Source organism: Pseudomassariella vexata, assembly GCF_002105095.1.
Source record: "Pseudomassariella vexata strain CBS 129021 chromosome Unknown BCR38scaffold_8, whole genome shotgun sequence".
Classification (NCBI taxonomy): Eukaryota; Fungi; Ascomycota; class Sordariomycetes; order Amphisphaeriales; family Pseudomassariaceae; genus Pseudomassariella; species Pseudomassariella vexata.
Genome location: NW_024467963.1, coordinates 591,151 through 608,303, shown reverse-complemented (window position 1 = coordinate 608,303; position 17,153 = coordinate 591,151). Strand labels below are relative to the sequence as shown.

Sequence of the window (17,153 nt, the reverse complement as noted above, 5' to 3'; positions counted from 1 at the left end):
CGCCCTCTTAGGGGCTAGCAGACTACAGCCGGTATTTCCGACCTTCTATTTATCTCATTCAGAAGAAATGTATTATGCTTGTGAAATGATCATTCTCGTCACACGTCCTTTACTTCACTTTCAACGCCAACTTCTTAATATCACCCCATTCTGAAGGGACTATCTTGAAAACACAGGATGGAAACTACGCATCACGTTTAATCCACGACGTGCTTTAGAGACCTCTATAGGATCTTTTCTCTCCAGGATTCTACCAGCTTGACGAATTGACCGCATCTTTCTCGTATGGTCCTGATAAGTCAACAATATTTTGGTTGGTATTGTGCATCATGAGGCAACAGAATCTTTATACCAATGGTAAACTGAGAAAGAGCGAACTGCTTACCTTTTAACCCTTTACTCGGATGACTATTAATTAAATAGAAATATTTTATTCAGACCTTGCTAAAATCTCACTGGCAGCAGCACATTCTGAGCTATGAAAGGATCTCAATGCTGGACTCTTTCCCAGTCTGAGCCAAGTTCTAATATCATAGCTTCCAGGAGTTATCACCCTGCGGGCTTGCGCAAGTAAAATTTCAGCCACCGACTGTATGAAAGCTATCTGCCTAGTTCATGTTCAACCCAACTATATGCGGAGTAGGCAAGTTATTACTTGTTCCGTGACAGTTCGTTTCCAAAGTTAAACCCTTCTTTTCCGATAGCTTCCGATAGGCAGTGAAACTTACATATCTGCAGAGACCTCGAAGTCTGCGGCTGAAAATGAAGCTACATCGCGGGAAACGCGATTAGGAGGCTTGGCCAAGAAGAGCCCTGCCTGAGCCGCAACTTAGCGCGTTCCCGCTTGTTCTAGATTTCAGTGATGTAGACTAGCGGTGGATCACAACCCAGCATGCGAAGCTGAGCATCGAGATAAGTCGTGACGTTGTCGAACGTGCCTCGTGGCGGGGCGCGTGTTTCTATTTAAGATTATGCAGCCTGCTACACGATGGTAACACAATATGCAGTATTGTTGACATGATCTTATCTACTCGAAACTATCCGAGCCAGTTACTTTGATGGAAAACATAGGTTCAGACGAGTCTCGGTTTCCTTCGTTACCTCGAGTCAGGCTCGCCAACAGAAGCTTGGAGTGCCCGTTGCGTACCTAACTGAAGTAATTTGGCATGCCATTTAGAGTTTCATGAGTTGTACATGCGCATTGGCTTGAAACACGGTCACGAAAGTCCCATGACGAAACTAGAATCACATGGGATCTCCCATCACTTCATCTGTGCGCCCTTGCCTATGGTGAGGTATAAACAGGAGGAGAAGCTCTTGAATGGCTTTATCCAGAGATTGATATTGACTGGCTGAATGGATGCTTTGACCCGCTACATTGGGATCCAGTGGTTTGGGTTCTGATCGGTTTGATCGGAATCTCTTGCATATGCTGCACTAGTTATCCCACTCATGCAATCAAGTTCTTTGCAACGCAGTAACCGCCTGTCTGGACTTCTGCTAGGAGTTGCTCTCCCTACCTAGTCATAATAGCCGAAAGTCGTCGGCTCCAAGTGAATTTATAGGTATAAGTTGAAGGGGTGGAACTCGAGTTTCTTACTCTTTTCATCAATATTCGAGATAACATCACTTATGGCAGCCGAAGTGGCCACTGCACCCGCTGTCTCCGAGGCGGAAAAGGCATCACCACCTGCGCTCCCAGACTACATGACAGATCCCAATGCTGTCCTCAAGGACCTCAACACTGAATGGCGTTACGGAAGACCACCGGACTACTCCAACACTCGCCGATTCTTTGCTCAAAGTAAAAAAACATCCTGGTTGAAGCCGTTATCCACGACACTTCACTTACAGCTAACGCCATCGTAGCAAAGAAATGCAGCCACGAGCCTGGCAGGCTTCCTGACCTCGTCCAGAATTTGGTCAAGAACTGGGAGATCGAAGCATCCTTCAAGACGCGTCTTTCTGACTGGCGCACCGTGGACCCTGGCACGTACTCCTTCTCCGTCAATGGTAGTCCGCCTCAGTCGGGTGAGCACATGCTGAAGGTCGGAACATACAATGCGATTATTGTCGCCCCAAACGAATGGTATAGCCCTCGATACTTAGACTTGGCTTCAAGCCACAAGACATTCAAGCGTATGATGCCCACCTTTGCCTGGGAAATGCTAGAGGTGTACAGCGGTCCGCCTGTTGTGGCCTTCAAATGGCGACACTGGGGTGAGATGAAGGACGATTATGTTGGATGGAACGAGTAAGTTGGGCGATACAACGATAAAAGAAAGAGGCTGACTTGGGGTGATAGCAAAGGAGAGAAGGTCATGGTTAAGGCGCATGGGGGCCCAATCGACATTCAGGGGGTGACGGTAGCGCATCTGTCTGACAAGATGCAAGTCAAGAAACTGGAAACATGGTTTGATCCTGTCGAGCTGTTCAGACAGATTTCCCCAGCAGGGGTGGTGAGGAAAGATCTCACAGAAGCAGCAGCCGCCATGGGTTGTCCAGTGACGGGTTACCAAGTTGCCGAGAAAGATAAGGCATCTGTTGATGAAAACGTTACCACATTGGAGAAGGAAGCAGTTGTTCTGAAGGCACAAGGTCAGGATAAAGTGCCAACTCCGGGCGAAAACTTGGCTCTCGAGACTGCAAGCCTGGCTGGTAGAGCTGTTATGGACAGTGGTGTCGGTCTTCCTGGTGATGTGAAACCAACGGAAGCGAACCCAGAGAATGGAGAGATCCCAAGGCCGAATGCTGAGTAATGGGAGATTCCAAGATGATATCATACACATCTTTTCCTACAGTAGAATTTCAATAATACAAAAATACTTGTACTTAACAATCATTGCTCTTCATCATTAGCTGTTGCTTACACAAGGGTAGCAATAATCATAATAGTAAGACATATGAAACCTATTACATCTTTACCTATGATACCCATAATACTTCTTAGATCCTTGGGGCATATTTTTCTATCGCAATATTGGACCTTCCAGAATGAACGATAAACGTTGTAACGGATTCTCATCACTTGGTCAGGATAAGACCAAGGAGGCTGTAAATGAAAGAAAAGTCGGACAAATAGGTTTGCATAACGGTTGCTTTGTGCTTGTTAACCCAAAGCTGTCCAGAACACAATAACAACACAAGGCGCAATAGTTTTACTGTGTGACCCCTTTTGGGCGGGCTCAAACCCATACATACCTAGTTGGTATCTGTGAGCAAACCAGGCGCTTGCAATATCTTTACCCTCACTCTTTTCTCCTGGCAATATTTCACTACTGCTTGATGATATGGGTTCTCTATGCCAATATATGATTATTTTATCTAATTGGCCTCCTTGGATCCAATCACAGACTTTGGTAGCTGTGAATGATACTCTTTCTTTATTCATATTCTCAGCCCACTTGAAAGAGCCGTTTATCCTCACAGAAACCTTGAAAGAGTCGACAGTCGTTCAATGAACCACAGGGACGAAAGTCGCTCGGCCAGTGATAGGTGTAGAAAGCGGTAGACATATCTAGCAGTCAGGCCTCCTGTTCTCTGACTTGCCTTCTAATCCCAACACACAACCACAAACCTCAAGCTCAACACAAATATCTGCAACCAAACCCTAAGTGCCTCAGGCAGAATGGCACCTTCCACATCCTCAAAGTCGTCCAGATCTTCAAGATCATCCAGATTGTCCAGGAGATCCAAAACCCCGCGCACCCTGTCAATGACCGAGAAGAACATCCAGCGCCGCCAGATGTACAGGAACCGAAACCCTGAGAGCAAGCGTCGTGAAGCTTTCCGCCTGAAGCGCCAACACACCATATATCAAGGGAAAATATTGATGCAATGCACTGCTTGGAGCTTGCTCAAGCAGGAGCAGCAGATTTCTCTGCTTTGCCAGGTTGAGGAGGAAATTCGGGAGTTGTTGTAAGTCACTGCACCTCTGTGCTACTTCAAACATGAGAGAGCCTGCGCTTTCAAGTTCGGAGCAAAACCTGAGCTAACTTGCCCGCGAGGAATTAGTGCCTTCTTCGTCCAGAATACGGAAGAATACGAAGGACCGGAGGACGTGCCGGGCCCGAAGCTCATCGCGCAGGAGGCAGTGAAGAAGGTGCTTGGCGACAACACACATCTCTTTGGCTTTGGCGCGGACGAGTCGGTGCCCTCAGAGCTCACGGAATGGATATGAAAGAGGAACGACTATGTTACGGCATGACTTGCCCGGAACTGTTTTCAAGACACAGCGACGACATTGAGCTCTGGGTTTGACGGCACTAGCACTTGTTAGGAGTTGGATGGAGAGGGGCGTGGATATGAAATGGATGGGATGGAACACACTATTGACGGGATGGAAAGTAGCCCGTAGACACGCGTTTAAAAGGAGAGCATCGGTACAATAACCTTCGCGATGAGATCGAAGTTGACCTGGATACACAGAGTCGGCTGAACTCCATGTCCTAGATCGAATCGAGTCAACGCTCGAAATGGGCACTTGGATTTCCTAAAGTTATGATTTCTGTGGTTGCGTGTTTGGTGAAGTTCGAGCTAAAATTGGGACAGGTACCTGAGGACTTGAGATGCCTGGACGCCAAAGGTACTTACTTACCTTCATGCTATACCGGTCATGAGATTGCCATTCTGTACTAGCGGATGCACTCGTACATAACGAGCTTTTTTTTGAAATTCCAACTGCTAATTTGTTCAGTAATGTTAGGGCTCGAGAGCTCGGGATATACTGACATATACCCCCATTCTGGGGGTTCGATGCTTGCGTCTGTATTGCGTTTGAATTGCGTCATTTCGAGAGTCGTTCTACAGCTGCCGTAATCTACAAGCGAGGAACGGCCACACAGCCCAGAACGCAGGTTGATCCAGAAGAGTGCATAACAACACCACGGTACTAGCATCCATCGGTTGTAGTAGTTGAGACATGCGAAGTCGAATCCCTGACACCAAGACGGCGATGCAGTTGCCTGCTAAGCCCTGGAGTGCCTTCTTGAAGCTTGAGGGCTTTAGAAAAAGAAGCAACATGCGGCGTATTCGTACTTTGTCCGTAGCAGTCGAGGTTGAAGCACCAAATGGGCATGCAAGGCACCCTTGCAAAGGTTGCACACCTCATGAACTGACAAGCAACCTCGGCATCGTCACACACTTCTAGGTATCTTTCAGTCACATCCCATACTACTGAAATGATTGCTCCGATTATTCCTCTAGAGAAGGTTACACAAGACTACGGATGCATCAGTCCATCCGTCACCTGCGATTTATGCCGCCTGCCATTTTCCAGCAAGCTCAAGAAGTAATAGCGGTTTCCATAATACCATGATCCACCATCTTGGCCGTTATTCCAACGAGCATGTTCGATCGGTCTGCGTCTAATCCAGACATGTGTGCCTGACATTCGCTTTCCCAACACCCCATAACGTTATCTTGAGGTGTTTGATGTCTTGGCACCACTGCAGCTTACATGTTTTGGATTAGGTGGACTTTGGTTTAGTAATTACCTTATCAGTGACATTCGCTGTCCCCATAGAAGTAGACGGTCAACTTGGTGAGGGTTTCTTCTGTATTTGAGGTCGTACCCTACTGAAACTGTTGGCCGACGATGCAAATCAATTCGAACAATCAAGTAAGGGCTCATAAACAAATGTACGTGGATTTGGTGAATTTCAAGTTCGGGTCATACTATGTTCGTAACTGCCTGAAGTAGAGCTAGAGACTGACAAAATGATGGTGATTGGTAAGATGGCTCCACACCTTTGCAGCCTCTGTGCACACACCCCTACGAAGGCAATGCGCGACACCAACCAGCATTCGATTTTGCCTACTGTACGCAAATCTGAGCCTAAGGAGTCCTGTCCCTGATCGACCTTCGCCCTCGCTCTCGCCCTCGCCCTCGCCCACGCCCACACGCCCACACGCCCACGCCCGCGCCCACGCCCACGCCCAAGCCCACGCCCATCCACCAGCCCAGCCCTGGCCAGCAACTTTGTGTGCCAGCAGCTAGCCTATCGTCGTTCGAGAGTACTTTGCTACTACTATATCGTGACGCGCGCCGCTGCGTGTGGGAGGGAACGGCTATGTACTCCGGCCACTATGGCTTTCCCAATGCTGCCGGCGCCCCACCTCCACAGAACCCTCATTTGCAGCCTGGCCAAGGTCCGAATCCCAACCAGGCCCAGCAGCAACAGATGATGTACAATCCACAACACTTCCCCATGGGTCCTCAAGGCGGCGGCTTTCCTGGCGCTCCCAATATGATGCCGGGAGCTGGTCCTGCAGGCGGCATGATGCAGAACAACGGCATGCCTATGGCCGTCTCCAATGGCCAGAGTAAGCTCATATCTCTGTCTCTCTATTTCCCGCTGCTCTCTACCCACACCCGTCTCGCATGGCGGCTGCTTTGTTTCTCTTGTCGCATGCTGCCTATCATTCCACTCGTCCATGCCCGTATGCCACATATCTAGCCTGCTTTTTCTCTGTCGAGGTAGCTGTTGGCTGCCACGCGCTGTTCACAGCAGGCGCATTTCTGCGAGGAGACACGAGCTACCGCTACCCGTCCTATTCTGTAGGAGCCGAGCTCGACGATACACACAAACATTCCCGCTCTGTTGCTTGCTTTCAAATATAGGCTAATGGATCTTTGATTGACTAGTGCACAACTATCCAGCTTCTTACTCCCACTCGCCATACGGCGGTGGCATTCCCACCTCTGTCGCGCCCCAAATGAACGTACCCCCCAACTACGCCATGGGCGGCGGCATGCCTATGTCCGGCTTCCCAATGCACCCGGGACAGATGACTCCACAGCAGCAGCAGCAACAGCAGATGATGATGCAACGTATGCAGCAGCAGTCGCATCCGTCAAGTGCCGGGGGAATGTCCGCTTCCACACCACAACGCCCATTTCCTGTCCAAGGTCATGGTCCAGGTCCCCAAGGGACACCGACTCCGACAACCCAACAACAGTTCGCGACACCGCAGAACGCTCAAGGCACTCCGCGGGCGCAGACACCGAATAGCGCACACCCGCAACCTCAGCAACCATCCTCAGCGCACGCTCAAACGCCACAGACCCCGACCTTCCCCTCCAGTGTTCAGACGGGAACCATCAACGGGGCATCATCGAATTCGACGCCACTGAGTCCAGGGGGCGATTCTCGGGACAAAGAGAGACTCGCGGTCATACTAGAAATCAACAATGAGCTGCTATTGGAGGCCATGCAGCTTCAGCATACACAGGCAGTTCTGAAGAAGGAGCACGCATCGCCCAGAGATGGGGCCGCCAGCGAATTGGAGAAGAAACCCACTGAAGTTGAAGACCTTGTGTCTCAGGATTATGTCCAGTGAGTCTGAACGCTGCTGACGGTGTGATAACGCGACTGACTGGCGCCGCAGAGTCATGCGCAGACTACAGAGCAATCTGTCTTATCTGGCGTCACTTGCAGATAAGAAGGGCTCGGTACAAGCTGCGCCATGCCCAGCTTACCTGAAGCCACCACCTCTTAATACCAAGGTGAAGTTGAGGCAAATGCCCGGACCTGATGGGGTAGAAGGCAAGCCAGAAGCTACGGATCGCGAAGAGACGGCCAAGTATATGCAGGAACTATACACCAAGCTCCAGGGTCTCTACCCGGGCATTGATCCAAATAAGGAACCTGCGCATCAGATGCCCAATGCGCGGCCCGGAGCGCCAGGTCTCAGTGGCCCAAAGCTCGGGTCTCAGACACCGAATCAAGCCAGTCCTGTCCCCGGAAACAAGAACACTCCCCAGCTGGCGGCATCGGCACCTCAACCGCAAGTAAACCAATCGACCGTCAACGCGACCCCATAGGATCCGGCGGTGGCAAGCAACCGACCTCAGCAACCATAGACGAAACCATGGCCGGGCTCATATTACTTGTCGGGAACCACCGTTGCGGTGAGAATTTGATCCCGAGGATCCTCAAGCTGGACGCAATTCTCTTGTCATTGTTCGTTGCGAGGCTTTTCCTGTCTCGTACTTCTATAGAATATGCCTGCGACATGATTTGAAGTCGTCTGGTTTTATCAGCGAAGACCTGTAAGAGGCGTCGGAGTTAAGGTTGTTTGAAATTATGGAAAGGATGTTGGATACTGACGTCGGAAGTATATACCACTCACAGAAGTACTGTATAGTTTGAGAGATTAAAATAGTACCCAAGAGACTATGGATCCCCCAGCAGTAGAAACGCATCATCGAGATTCACTACCAATTTGCAGTTACCAGTGAGGGGCTAACATCATTCGTCAATGTTGTGCTTAGATGCTAGAGAGTCGTGGATGCGAAGGTATGTTTCCATACTGGTGAGCAATTAACATGCCTAGTGAGGTGGACACGCTCTATCATAAGGTACTGGCGAGTAAACTACATGCGTGAGACCCGCCGTTGCCCCTCTTGAGCAAGGTTCTTAGTTTCAAGCAACATGCGTCGTCATTTATGCTTCCACCTAAATGGGTTTATAATAGAGAGATCCGTCTTGTTTGCATGCTAAGTCGGCTTCCAGAAATCTAGGGATACAAGGTGTCTATTATGAAAACTTAGGTAGACGTAGAAGTAGTTATAAATCCGTTGGCAGAAAAAGCCCTCTGATGTGAAGGAGCCGACGTGTTCTAGATATCTTCGATGGCTTCCAATATAAGGTGGATATGCTCAAATCCGGTCCGCCGCGTACCTGCCCAACGACGTCGATTGCATCCAATGGCCGCATAGCGCTGGGATCTGTGCGCCTGCATAAGGAGCAAATTGGACCCCTGGACGGATAGCACTTTTTGGGGTAAGTGAAATACAGGGGCAGACCTTGGAGCCAACCATAGAGCCCCTCGCGTGATCCACGATTCATCGGGTCAACTAGTTGCTGCGTGCAATGATAGGCCGCTACTGCACCTGGAGCTCGACGGGCGTCACAGCTGTGGGCGCATTTCAATTACACTGGAACGCGCTTATTCAATGGAACGACGTAAAGTATTGGAAGCTGTTGGTGATCGATGGCTCCGCGTCGAAATCTTGATGTCAGAAATGGGCACAGGCACCAACAGACATTTGGCGACATTCGCAGCAAGTACCAGCCCCTGTTCTGCCGGGCACCGAAGATGATGACCTGAAAATGCATGCATGGTGAACTCGTAGGTGTGTTGATTGATCGAGCCGAGAATCAATGCCTTCATCTCCTCTCCTTTCCCTCATCCACAACACACACCGTTCGTTGTCTTTGGTCAATTGGTGAGCAGTGAGCTCTGGTCTAGATATGATCAGAGTGAGGAACAACATTCGTTATTGCCACGGCTGGGTCGACTGACTCCTGACTCCCTGCTTGAGGACCAACGAGCCGGATCCCTCCTGGCACCATCCAAGAATTATACCGAAGGCACACACTCTTTCCTCCTTTTGATCCGGTATCGCATGCACATCCATCGGAGTCTTTTCCAAAGGATTTTTGAGGCCTTGAGACGTTCGGTTATCGATCACACCTCAAACCCACTCGACCACGGGTCCCTTGTGCGTGCGGCGTTTCATTCATGAAACAAAGAGCGAGGAAACCACACTGGCAGCTTCCGTTGCTTTTCGTGACCTCGAAATCCCTGAGTGTCTATTTTATTGACTGCAATGCTTTACCTAACAGGAAGTTTCCACATTTGAAGACGCCGCGAAACCCCCTGCTTCCCAGTTGCAAATTCGAGAAGCTGGGCAGATTGTTTGAACACGACATTGAACCATAGCCTACTATTTCCACCGCCACTGGGAATTCCTGTCCTGTCTCTCCAGTAACGAAGCGCTCACGGGTCCGGTCACAAGCAAGGCATTGAGGCGATTCGTCTGATCCCTCATTACAACCAACCCAATTGACGCCGCGCCACGCCTGTCTGGACTCTATCGTTTGACCTAGTGTCTTACCGCTTCGTGCATGTCAATGCAGACCAGTCAAGCCGTCACTGCCATTTCGCCAGTCCGAGAACCCACCGAGCGTTGTGTCCTGGGAAACCTGGGTGCAGCATAGGCACATTGTAAGATTTCCCCATAACTCACACTGGAATACGCCGAGGATCGACTTCGTCACCAATTCTACTATTGAGTAAGGTGAAGGAGGCCAGCACACGTCACTGGTCGACATTCTGTAGGGGTTGCTCCTCTTGATCGGCAATCCAGTATATACCTATCACCCTTCGTACCTCGACACATTGGGGTCTGCGCTTCAAGATGGAGCCAGACGCAGCAAGTCAGAAGAACAATGAAAGCACTCCGACCAGCCCCGGCACCCCGTTGAACTCGACAGCGATAGCCACAGAAAAGTCAATCGCCGACGTTCCTGGTCACGACTCCATGGTAACTGTTCGTCTTTCTGAGCCGCCGTCTCTTTCCGTCGATACGAACCTGCCGGCGAACCCCCTAGCCGCAAGACGAAGCATGTTCAGCCCCGAGTATACGCCGACAAAGGCCATGGCAGAACCTGTTCAGGAAGAAGATGAGGAAAACGAACAAGACGAACAAGAAAACCCAACTTCTGCGGAGGAGGGAACCCGCTTGACGGCATCGGCTGGCGATGGCCCGAAAAATTTGATGGAGGAGCTACAAGAATCGACCGAAGATGACGAAAGACGGGAGGCCGCACCGTCAGCAGAAACGCATGAATCCACTGACGAATCCGACACAGAGGAAGATGTTGATTGGGATGAATTGCAGAAAACAGAGGCAGCACACGCTCAAGATCAAGCGAAAGATGACAATGTGGGTTGCTCTATTTTTATTTTTTTGTTTTCTACTGTGATGGGTGTTTACACAGCCCACGGCCGGGCGCCCAATCAGCAGCCGTGATTTATTATGCTGACGACACACTCCACGACAGTCTACAGCCATGCTTCTGGCACGCCTTGAAGAAGAAAACAACAAAATTGCTACGAATCCCAAGGGCGTCAAGGTCAAGGTTGTTGAACAAGTCACAACCCGCCGACCTAGGCCACCGTCAATGGCTCAGCTCCGTGATATGGTCACGGGCCCGACGCCGGTGGCTCTGCGATACTCGGTACTGCCACCACCCCCTATGACCGATCTCGAATTTTACATGGCGCTTGTCAAGGACTACCAGCAGACGGCGGCCCGTCTCCCCACGCTGCTGGCCAACAAGATTCGCAAGGGAATTCCTCCACCGCTGCGTGGGGTGGTATGGCAGAGCATGGCAGGCGCCCGTGATTCGATGCTCTTGGAGCAGTTTGAAAGACTCAGCGGCGAGTCGAGTCCCTATGAAGGCATCATCGGCAAGGACCTGGGCAGAAGCTTTCCAGGCGTGGATATGTTCCGCGACCCTGATGGTGACGGACAACGAATGCTGGGCAGAGTGTTGAAATGCTTCAGCCTTTACGACCAGAAGATTGGCTACTGCCAGGGACTTGCCTTCCTGGTTGGACCTCTGCTGATGCACATGCCAGACAACCAGGCATTTTGTGTGCTGGTTCGGTGAGTACAAGACATACTCCTGCGTACTCCGTGTATGTGTCGAAAGGATTTATACAAGGCTAACGAGATATGGGATAACTTTGACAGCTTGATGGAGCATTACGACCTGCGCGCATGTTTCCTGCCAGACTTGTCAGGATTGCATGTCCGCATCTACCAGTTCCGTGAACTACTGCGGCAGCATCTACCTACAGTATCGGCCCATCTGGACGAGTTGCAAGTTGATCCGGCGTACGTTTCACAGTGGTTCCTATCGTTCTTTGCCGTAACGTGTCCCCTACCCATGTTGTTTCGCATTTACGACGTCATTTTTGCCGAAGGTGCCTCCGAGACGATCATGCGGGTCGCCCTATCTCTCATGCGTAAGAACTCGAGCCGCATAGTGGCCTGCCAGGAGATGGAGGATGTCATGCAACTCCTTTTGTCTCGCGGCCTTTGGGATTGCTACCACTACAACGCAGATGAATTCGTTGAAGATTTTGTCGGTTTATCCAATGTGGTATCGCGCGAGAAACTAGCCCAACTGGAATTAAATTACCGGGAAGCGCAGATCGCTACCGCAAATGCCACACGCTCCTCCGACGTTGCTACAGCAGCTTCCCGCTTTTTGGGCCGCCTATGGACCTCGTCTCCGAAGTCCACCCTGGGATCTCTGTCTCCGGGTTTCATCGCACCTTCGCGCCCGCTGAGCATGCTGCGCAGAAGCACGTCGAAGCAGAGCCTGGCTTCTACTCTCAACTCCATGGAAACCAGCTCCGCCAGCGTCCTGAGTACTACTTCCACCGATGCCACCACGATATCGCGCGATTCATCCACTGCCGACGACTCGTCCATCCGCGAATCCACACCAATTGCATCCAAACAAAGCCTACTCAACAGCAATGTGACCGAGAACCGAGCCCTCCACACCCAGATCGAGGATCTCCTGACAGCGCTTAGCGACTTACAGCGAAACCATGCATTACTCGCAACCCAGTTGCAAAAGGAAAGAGAAGAGAGGGACGAGGAGCGGATGGCCGTCAAGTCACTACTTGACGGCTTGAAGAAAACAGAGCCTGGTTCAGAAGAAAGAAAGGAAAACATACCAAACGAACTATCTCAATTAATTGAAGGCGTCCACGAGCGTTTCGGTGCACAGCAGAATGATCGCAACAGCCAGGGACCATCCATTGTGGAGACCAAGTCCCAACTGCGCGACGAGTTGGCGCGGACAAAAGAACACCTCATGAACGAAGTCTCCAAGTCTCAAGGCTTGAATCGCCGCATCGACGAGCTTGGCCAGGAGGCGCAATCGCTTAAAGAACAGCTCCGCGAGAGCCATGCCCATGTCCGGAACATGCACCAGGAAAAACAGCGACTCGGAAAGCAGGTCCACACTATGCGTGTGCGAGCTTCAGCCGATCCGCATCAGGGCACAGCAGCATCCGAATCTGCAGGATGGTTCTCGTCGGCCGTGAATTCGGCCGCGGGAGGGCATGGAGGCGGCGGGCCTGCCGGTGGCCTTCGTGAGCTGAAGCTGTCGCGTAGCAAGTCAACACCCAATTCACAAGTGCCCTTTGCCGGCAGGTCGGCCTCGCTCCAACGCATCCAGATGGAGCCACATTCGGTCCCAAACAGCAGTCAATCGGCTAGTGAACACGAGGCACTACTAATGGAGCTAGTACAGGCCAAGACAGCCGAAGCCGTGGCCAGGCAGGAGGCCGATGAATACAAACAGAAGCTCGAGACATTGCGGAAGTCATGCGGAATCGCGTCAGTCGAGGCTCCTGGAACAACGCCGGCTAGCACGGCTGCTAGCACTGCCATGGGTGTACTCGGCCGGCTTGCGGGTGCCGTGGCAGACACGAGTGGTGGTGGTGCTAAGAGCGCTACTCCCGCTCCTACTGCTGCTGCTTCAGGGGCGGCGAACAACGGTGGCGGGTTCTGGGGATGGAGGAGGTAACAGGGGTTGTTCTGATTCATCTGCATGGTATAGCATTGCGTAGCATTGGGAGGAAGGTGTTAATTTGACGTCGCGAATATTTCCGGTGCTGCCTCACACCTAGAGGCTTGGGGTGTCAGTATTAATGAAAATGAAGATCACTACCGGGAAAGTGAGCGGCGGGCATTAAAGGACTCGCATCTAGGAGGAACATCATGTTTCCGGGTCTTGCCTGTTTTCACAGTTTTGCATCTATACCGGTCGCAGCCGTACAGCTTCCACCAACCAACCAACCAAAAACCTTAGACTATTTTTCTAATAGCTGACTTCATAGGGACTGCTATGGGAAACAGCAGATGTGGGGTGGGGGACGGGGGATTTGCGCAGTTCAAGTTCGACAACGTGGACCACAACATACAACATTTAAATAGGGAATTCCGGTGAGAGCCCCACCTGGAATGGAATAGGTGCCTACTACGTAGATGGTAGATAGGATGTCCTGACTCGAGCAAATGAGATTCGTGTCTGATAGCAGATACACACCAAATTTATCGAAGAAATGCGGTCTTGGCCCGGTACTGGGTGATTTCGTAGAATGCTGGTGGCGACTGCGTGACGCTAGGACGTCGCAAGAACCCCGGCAAGTGACGGAAATAGCACAAACCTGGGGACAAGTATAGCGTGTATACACTGACGTTCGTTACGATGAGCAGAATGCATCTAATGAATAGAGCGTTTTTCTTGTTTACGAGTCGGGCAAATTGCAACCCATCGTCAAATTATGGCGTGCGAGATTGACGCCAGCTTGACGATTTCATCAGCCCATGCGCTACAGGCTACTCGAAGGCTCTCGAAGGCTACTCAGGTACACGATGAGTGAAGGACTAGACCGGGGGTAGGACTTGAAACCGCAAACTGGAACCAGTCATGATGGGCGCGATGCCACTTACGGAACACACTGTTCACAAAGGCTGGCAGCAACATATGTACGGCGTTACAGCTTGGTGTGTGTTTGTTGAACTGGTCGGTCGCTGCGTTCGAGCCGGAATGCGTCATTTGGGAATGCAAAAACTCCAATCACGTTAAGTTGCAACTTGTTGCTTGGCAGCAAAACTTGGGGTTTGGGCGCTGTCGTGTGCCTTTCTGCTCCGGAGAGAATCACATGCAAGTGACGACATGATGCATTTCAGCGCGTGCTCATTTTTGGGATGATCGGCCGTGGCTGCGAATTTCCCAATCGCCAACTAGATGGGGCTTCAAACTGATATTTTCCGTATTTGAATAAAGGCATATCTGGCTCTTTGAATAGATATGTAAGTACTTCAGGGAGCAAGATGTAGTTGAGTTGAGTTCGTATCGGTCTGCAAGGTAGGAGCGCGCTCCGACTGCGAGGATCTCGATTCCATCTTCAGCCACAGATAGCGAGGCCTCTCTATCCAGCCTCAAAGCCGGGGTTCGAGTGGCAATGTTCACGGTAGAAACTCATCTCGATAACCTGACAAGCTTCAACAGAAGACACTCCGCAGGTCGTCCATAAATTGTTCATTTTGACAGACTTTCTGTTGTTAAGATGCGCAGGCACGATTAGGATCCGTTCCACAGCAACATCAACGTGAGGAAGCAGCAGCGGGGGCACAGGGACCAGGCTAGGCCCGGAAAGCTTGGGTGAGAGAGCTGTTGCTTCAAATTGATAGCGTTGCCGTGTGTCGTCACATTGCACTAGCCACGGGGTGCCACATTTGTTTTTAGTGAATCGATTGCATGGGTTGGCACAGCTCCAGGAGGGCAAAGCGTCATCTGCCTCCTTTCGCTTGATTTCATCAACTGCCAAAATATCAATCCCGGCATCGATCTTCTTCCTCATCTTTCACACACAGAGGCCGCAAACCCACACACGCTTTTCTGCTTCTTCATTTTCCCCATCTTCATCTCCTAAATCATCTTCTCGCGACAACGCAGAAAACCAACCCTCGTCGACCTTTTTAAGTTTGTCGGAACAAAGCTCCGGCTGCTGCGAAGAAAGTGAGCATAAAGGCCCAAACCAAAACAAGCAGCACCCCGATCAGACCCGTACTAACCTGACACTCGCGCAAAAGGACAGTCGTCGACTCGTACTCCCAACACAACACCACTTCCACCACAACTCTCACACAATGGCCGACACAGCTCCTGCTACCAACGGTAGCTCTATGGATTCCCTTCGAGGCAGTAAGGTGAGTGCTTCTTCCTCTTTGCGTGATTCGTGTGGCTTGCAGCAGAAAACTGGTGGCTAATCAGATCGTCAGTGTTTCAAAGTATCTCCGGCCCCCCCGTCGTTGTGATGACTGACAGGTGCTCCTACAGACGCCCAGGCTGCTTATGGTCAAATCGCAAATGGTAAGTCTTCTAGTGTTTCGGTTTGATTCGAGTTTCCTTTGAAGAGTCACGCTAATATGTTACTGTTGCTCCCGCAGGCCCGGTCGCCGACAACATCAAGGCTCAACATGCAAAGACCCAGAACGAGTTCTCCACGCTCGCTGCCTCGCGACAAACTCCTGCGACACCTGCTGCTACTGGCCAGCCCTTGACGCACTACCATTCGTTCTTCTCGGAGCTGCTGTCATGGAACAACCCGCGTAAGTACACCGTCGCCTCTTCTATGAGATCACACTTCGGGGTTACGCCATACTGATAAGCCCACAGGCGCCTCGGGCATCGCGTATGCCAGCATTGTCTCGCTCATATTCGCGGCTCGATACCTTGACGTGCTTCGATACACCCTCCGACTGACCTGGATGGCATTGGGCGTCACCGTCCTTGCCGAGGTTGCCGGCAAGACAATTCTGAGCAACGGCTTGGCCACTCAGCTCCGACCCCGCAAGTACTACACAATTCCCCGTGACACTCTGGATGCCCTTATTGGAGACGTCCACGAGCTTGTCAACTTCTTCGTCATCGAGGCCCAGCGCATCTTCTTCGCGGAAAATGTTTCTGCCTCTACTGCGGTACGTTGAATCCGATGCCTTGACAAATTTCGATTACTAATGAGAGATAACTAGGCTGCTATCGGTGCATTCCTGTCTTACTACCTCGTCAAGGTTGTTCCTTACTGGGGTCTTGCTCTGATTGCCACCACTGTCACCTTCTTCACTCCGCTCGTCTACAAGTCTAACCAGGAGCTCATCGACCACCACCTTAAGCAGGCCGGCACCGTTGTCAGTAACCAGACCGAACAGCTCCGCCAGCTCGCCGGCAAGCACACTGTCCAGGCCACTGAGATCACGAAGCAGTACATGGGTGACTACACGTCCAAGGCCCAGCAGTTGCTGAGTGGAAAGAAGTCCACTTCTGCCACCTCCCCCACTCCCCAGGAGTCGGATTTCCCTGCTGTCCCAAAGCAGGAGACTGACTTCCCCGCTGTCCCCAAGGATGACTTGAAGAGCGAGGACGAGCCCCTTATTTCTGCCTAAACATATTGTTCTCGGTTATGTGAGCAGTTTGTCAAGACGGTCGTATCGAGTGAATACAACACTCTACACCCACCCGATATCCCCACAGTCTGACTGGTGCGACGCGACAACTTGATATGACTTATGGCATAGAGAGATACGATACTGTACGGTTCTCTGGTCCATCCTAGATGAAGGGCCTGGGCACGTGCGGATGACTTTTCTTCCTTTGGCAAATGGCAACGGATGGTAGGGACGTTTGGCGTGGGCACCTGGCAATAATTACTTGATACTGATGCGAACACGTCTTTGATTTTTTTGGCAACAGACGAGCAGTGATGCA

At 51.1% G+C, this 17,153-nt stretch overlaps 5 protein-coding genes across 5 annotated transcripts; all 5 read left to right on the top strand.

Annotated features, from left to right (window-relative positions):
* Nucleotides 1–1,483: 1,483 nt before the first annotated feature.
* BCR38DRAFT_516032 (uncharacterized protein) lies at nucleotides 1,484–2,759 on the top strand (the record flags this gene model as incomplete). The annotated part of the gene is made up of 3 exons (XM_040865091.1): nucleotides 1,484–1,804; nucleotides 1,870–2,254; nucleotides 2,306–2,759. Exons 1-3 carry the CDS (start codon nucleotides 1,633–1,635, stop codon nucleotides 2,757–2,759), a joined length of 1,011 nt encoding a protein of 336 aa, XP_040714737.1. The 5' UTR covers nucleotides 1,484–1,632.
* An 869-nt stretch (nucleotides 2,760–3,628) lies between these two features.
* Nucleotides 3,629–4,180, top strand: BCR38DRAFT_485848 (uncharacterized protein; the record flags this gene model as incomplete). Its single annotated transcript, XM_040863945.1, has 2 exons — nucleotides 3,629–3,918; nucleotides 4,015–4,180. 2 exons carry the CDS (start codon nucleotides 3,629–3,631, stop codon nucleotides 4,178–4,180), a joined length of 456 nt encoding a protein of 151 aa, XP_040714736.1.
* Nucleotides 4,181–5,884: 1,704 nt separating this feature from the next.
* On the top strand, nucleotides 5,885–8,275 carry BCR38DRAFT_435819 (uncharacterized protein). Its single transcript, XM_040860408.1, has 3 exons — nucleotides 5,885–6,324; nucleotides 6,647–7,337; nucleotides 7,390–8,275. Exons 1-3 carry the CDS (start codon nucleotides 6,072–6,074, stop codon nucleotides 7,823–7,825), a joined length of 1,380 nt encoding a protein of 459 aa, XP_040714735.1. The 5' UTR covers nucleotides 5,885–6,071; the 3' UTR covers nucleotides 7,826–8,275.
* Nucleotides 8,276–10,330: 2,055 nt separating this feature from the next.
* BCR38DRAFT_345231 (rab-GTPase-TBC domain-containing protein) lies at nucleotides 10,331–13,403 on the top strand (the record flags this gene model as incomplete). The annotated part of the gene is made up of 3 exons (XM_040856167.1): nucleotides 10,331–10,735; nucleotides 10,854–11,461; nucleotides 11,549–13,403. 3 exons carry the CDS (start codon nucleotides 10,331–10,333, stop codon nucleotides 13,401–13,403), a joined length of 2,868 nt encoding a protein of 955 aa, XP_040714734.1.
* A 2,132-nt stretch (nucleotides 13,404–15,535) lies between these two features.
* Nucleotides 15,536–16,831, top strand: BCR38DRAFT_485845 (Reticulon-domain-containing protein; the record flags this gene model as incomplete). Its single annotated transcript, XM_040863944.1, has 5 exons — nucleotides 15,536–15,590; nucleotides 15,726–15,758; nucleotides 15,836–15,997; nucleotides 16,065–16,366; nucleotides 16,421–16,831. The coding sequence occupies 5 exons, from the start codon at nucleotides 15,536–15,538 to the stop codon at nucleotides 16,829–16,831; spliced, it is 963 nt and encodes a 320-aa protein (XP_040714733.1).
* Between the last annotated feature and the right edge of the window lie 322 nt (nucleotides 16,832–17,153).

What these genes read in the sequence shown, in the direction of transcription:
- BCR38DRAFT_435819 (XM_040860408.1), top strand. Translation starts at nt 6,072, where the DNA reads ATGTACTCCGGCCACTATGGCTTTCCCAATGCTGCCGGCGCCCCACCT. An exon ending in GGCCGTCTCCAATGGCCAGA is followed by an intron (nt 6,325 to 6,646) that starts GTAAGCTCATAT and finishes TTGATTGACTAG; the next exon opens with TGCACAACTATCCAGCTTCT. An exon ending in GTGTCTCAGGATTATGTCCA is followed by an intron (nt 7,338 to 7,389) that starts GTGAGTCTGAAC and finishes CTGGCGCCGCAG; the next exon opens with AGTCATGCGCAGACTACAGA.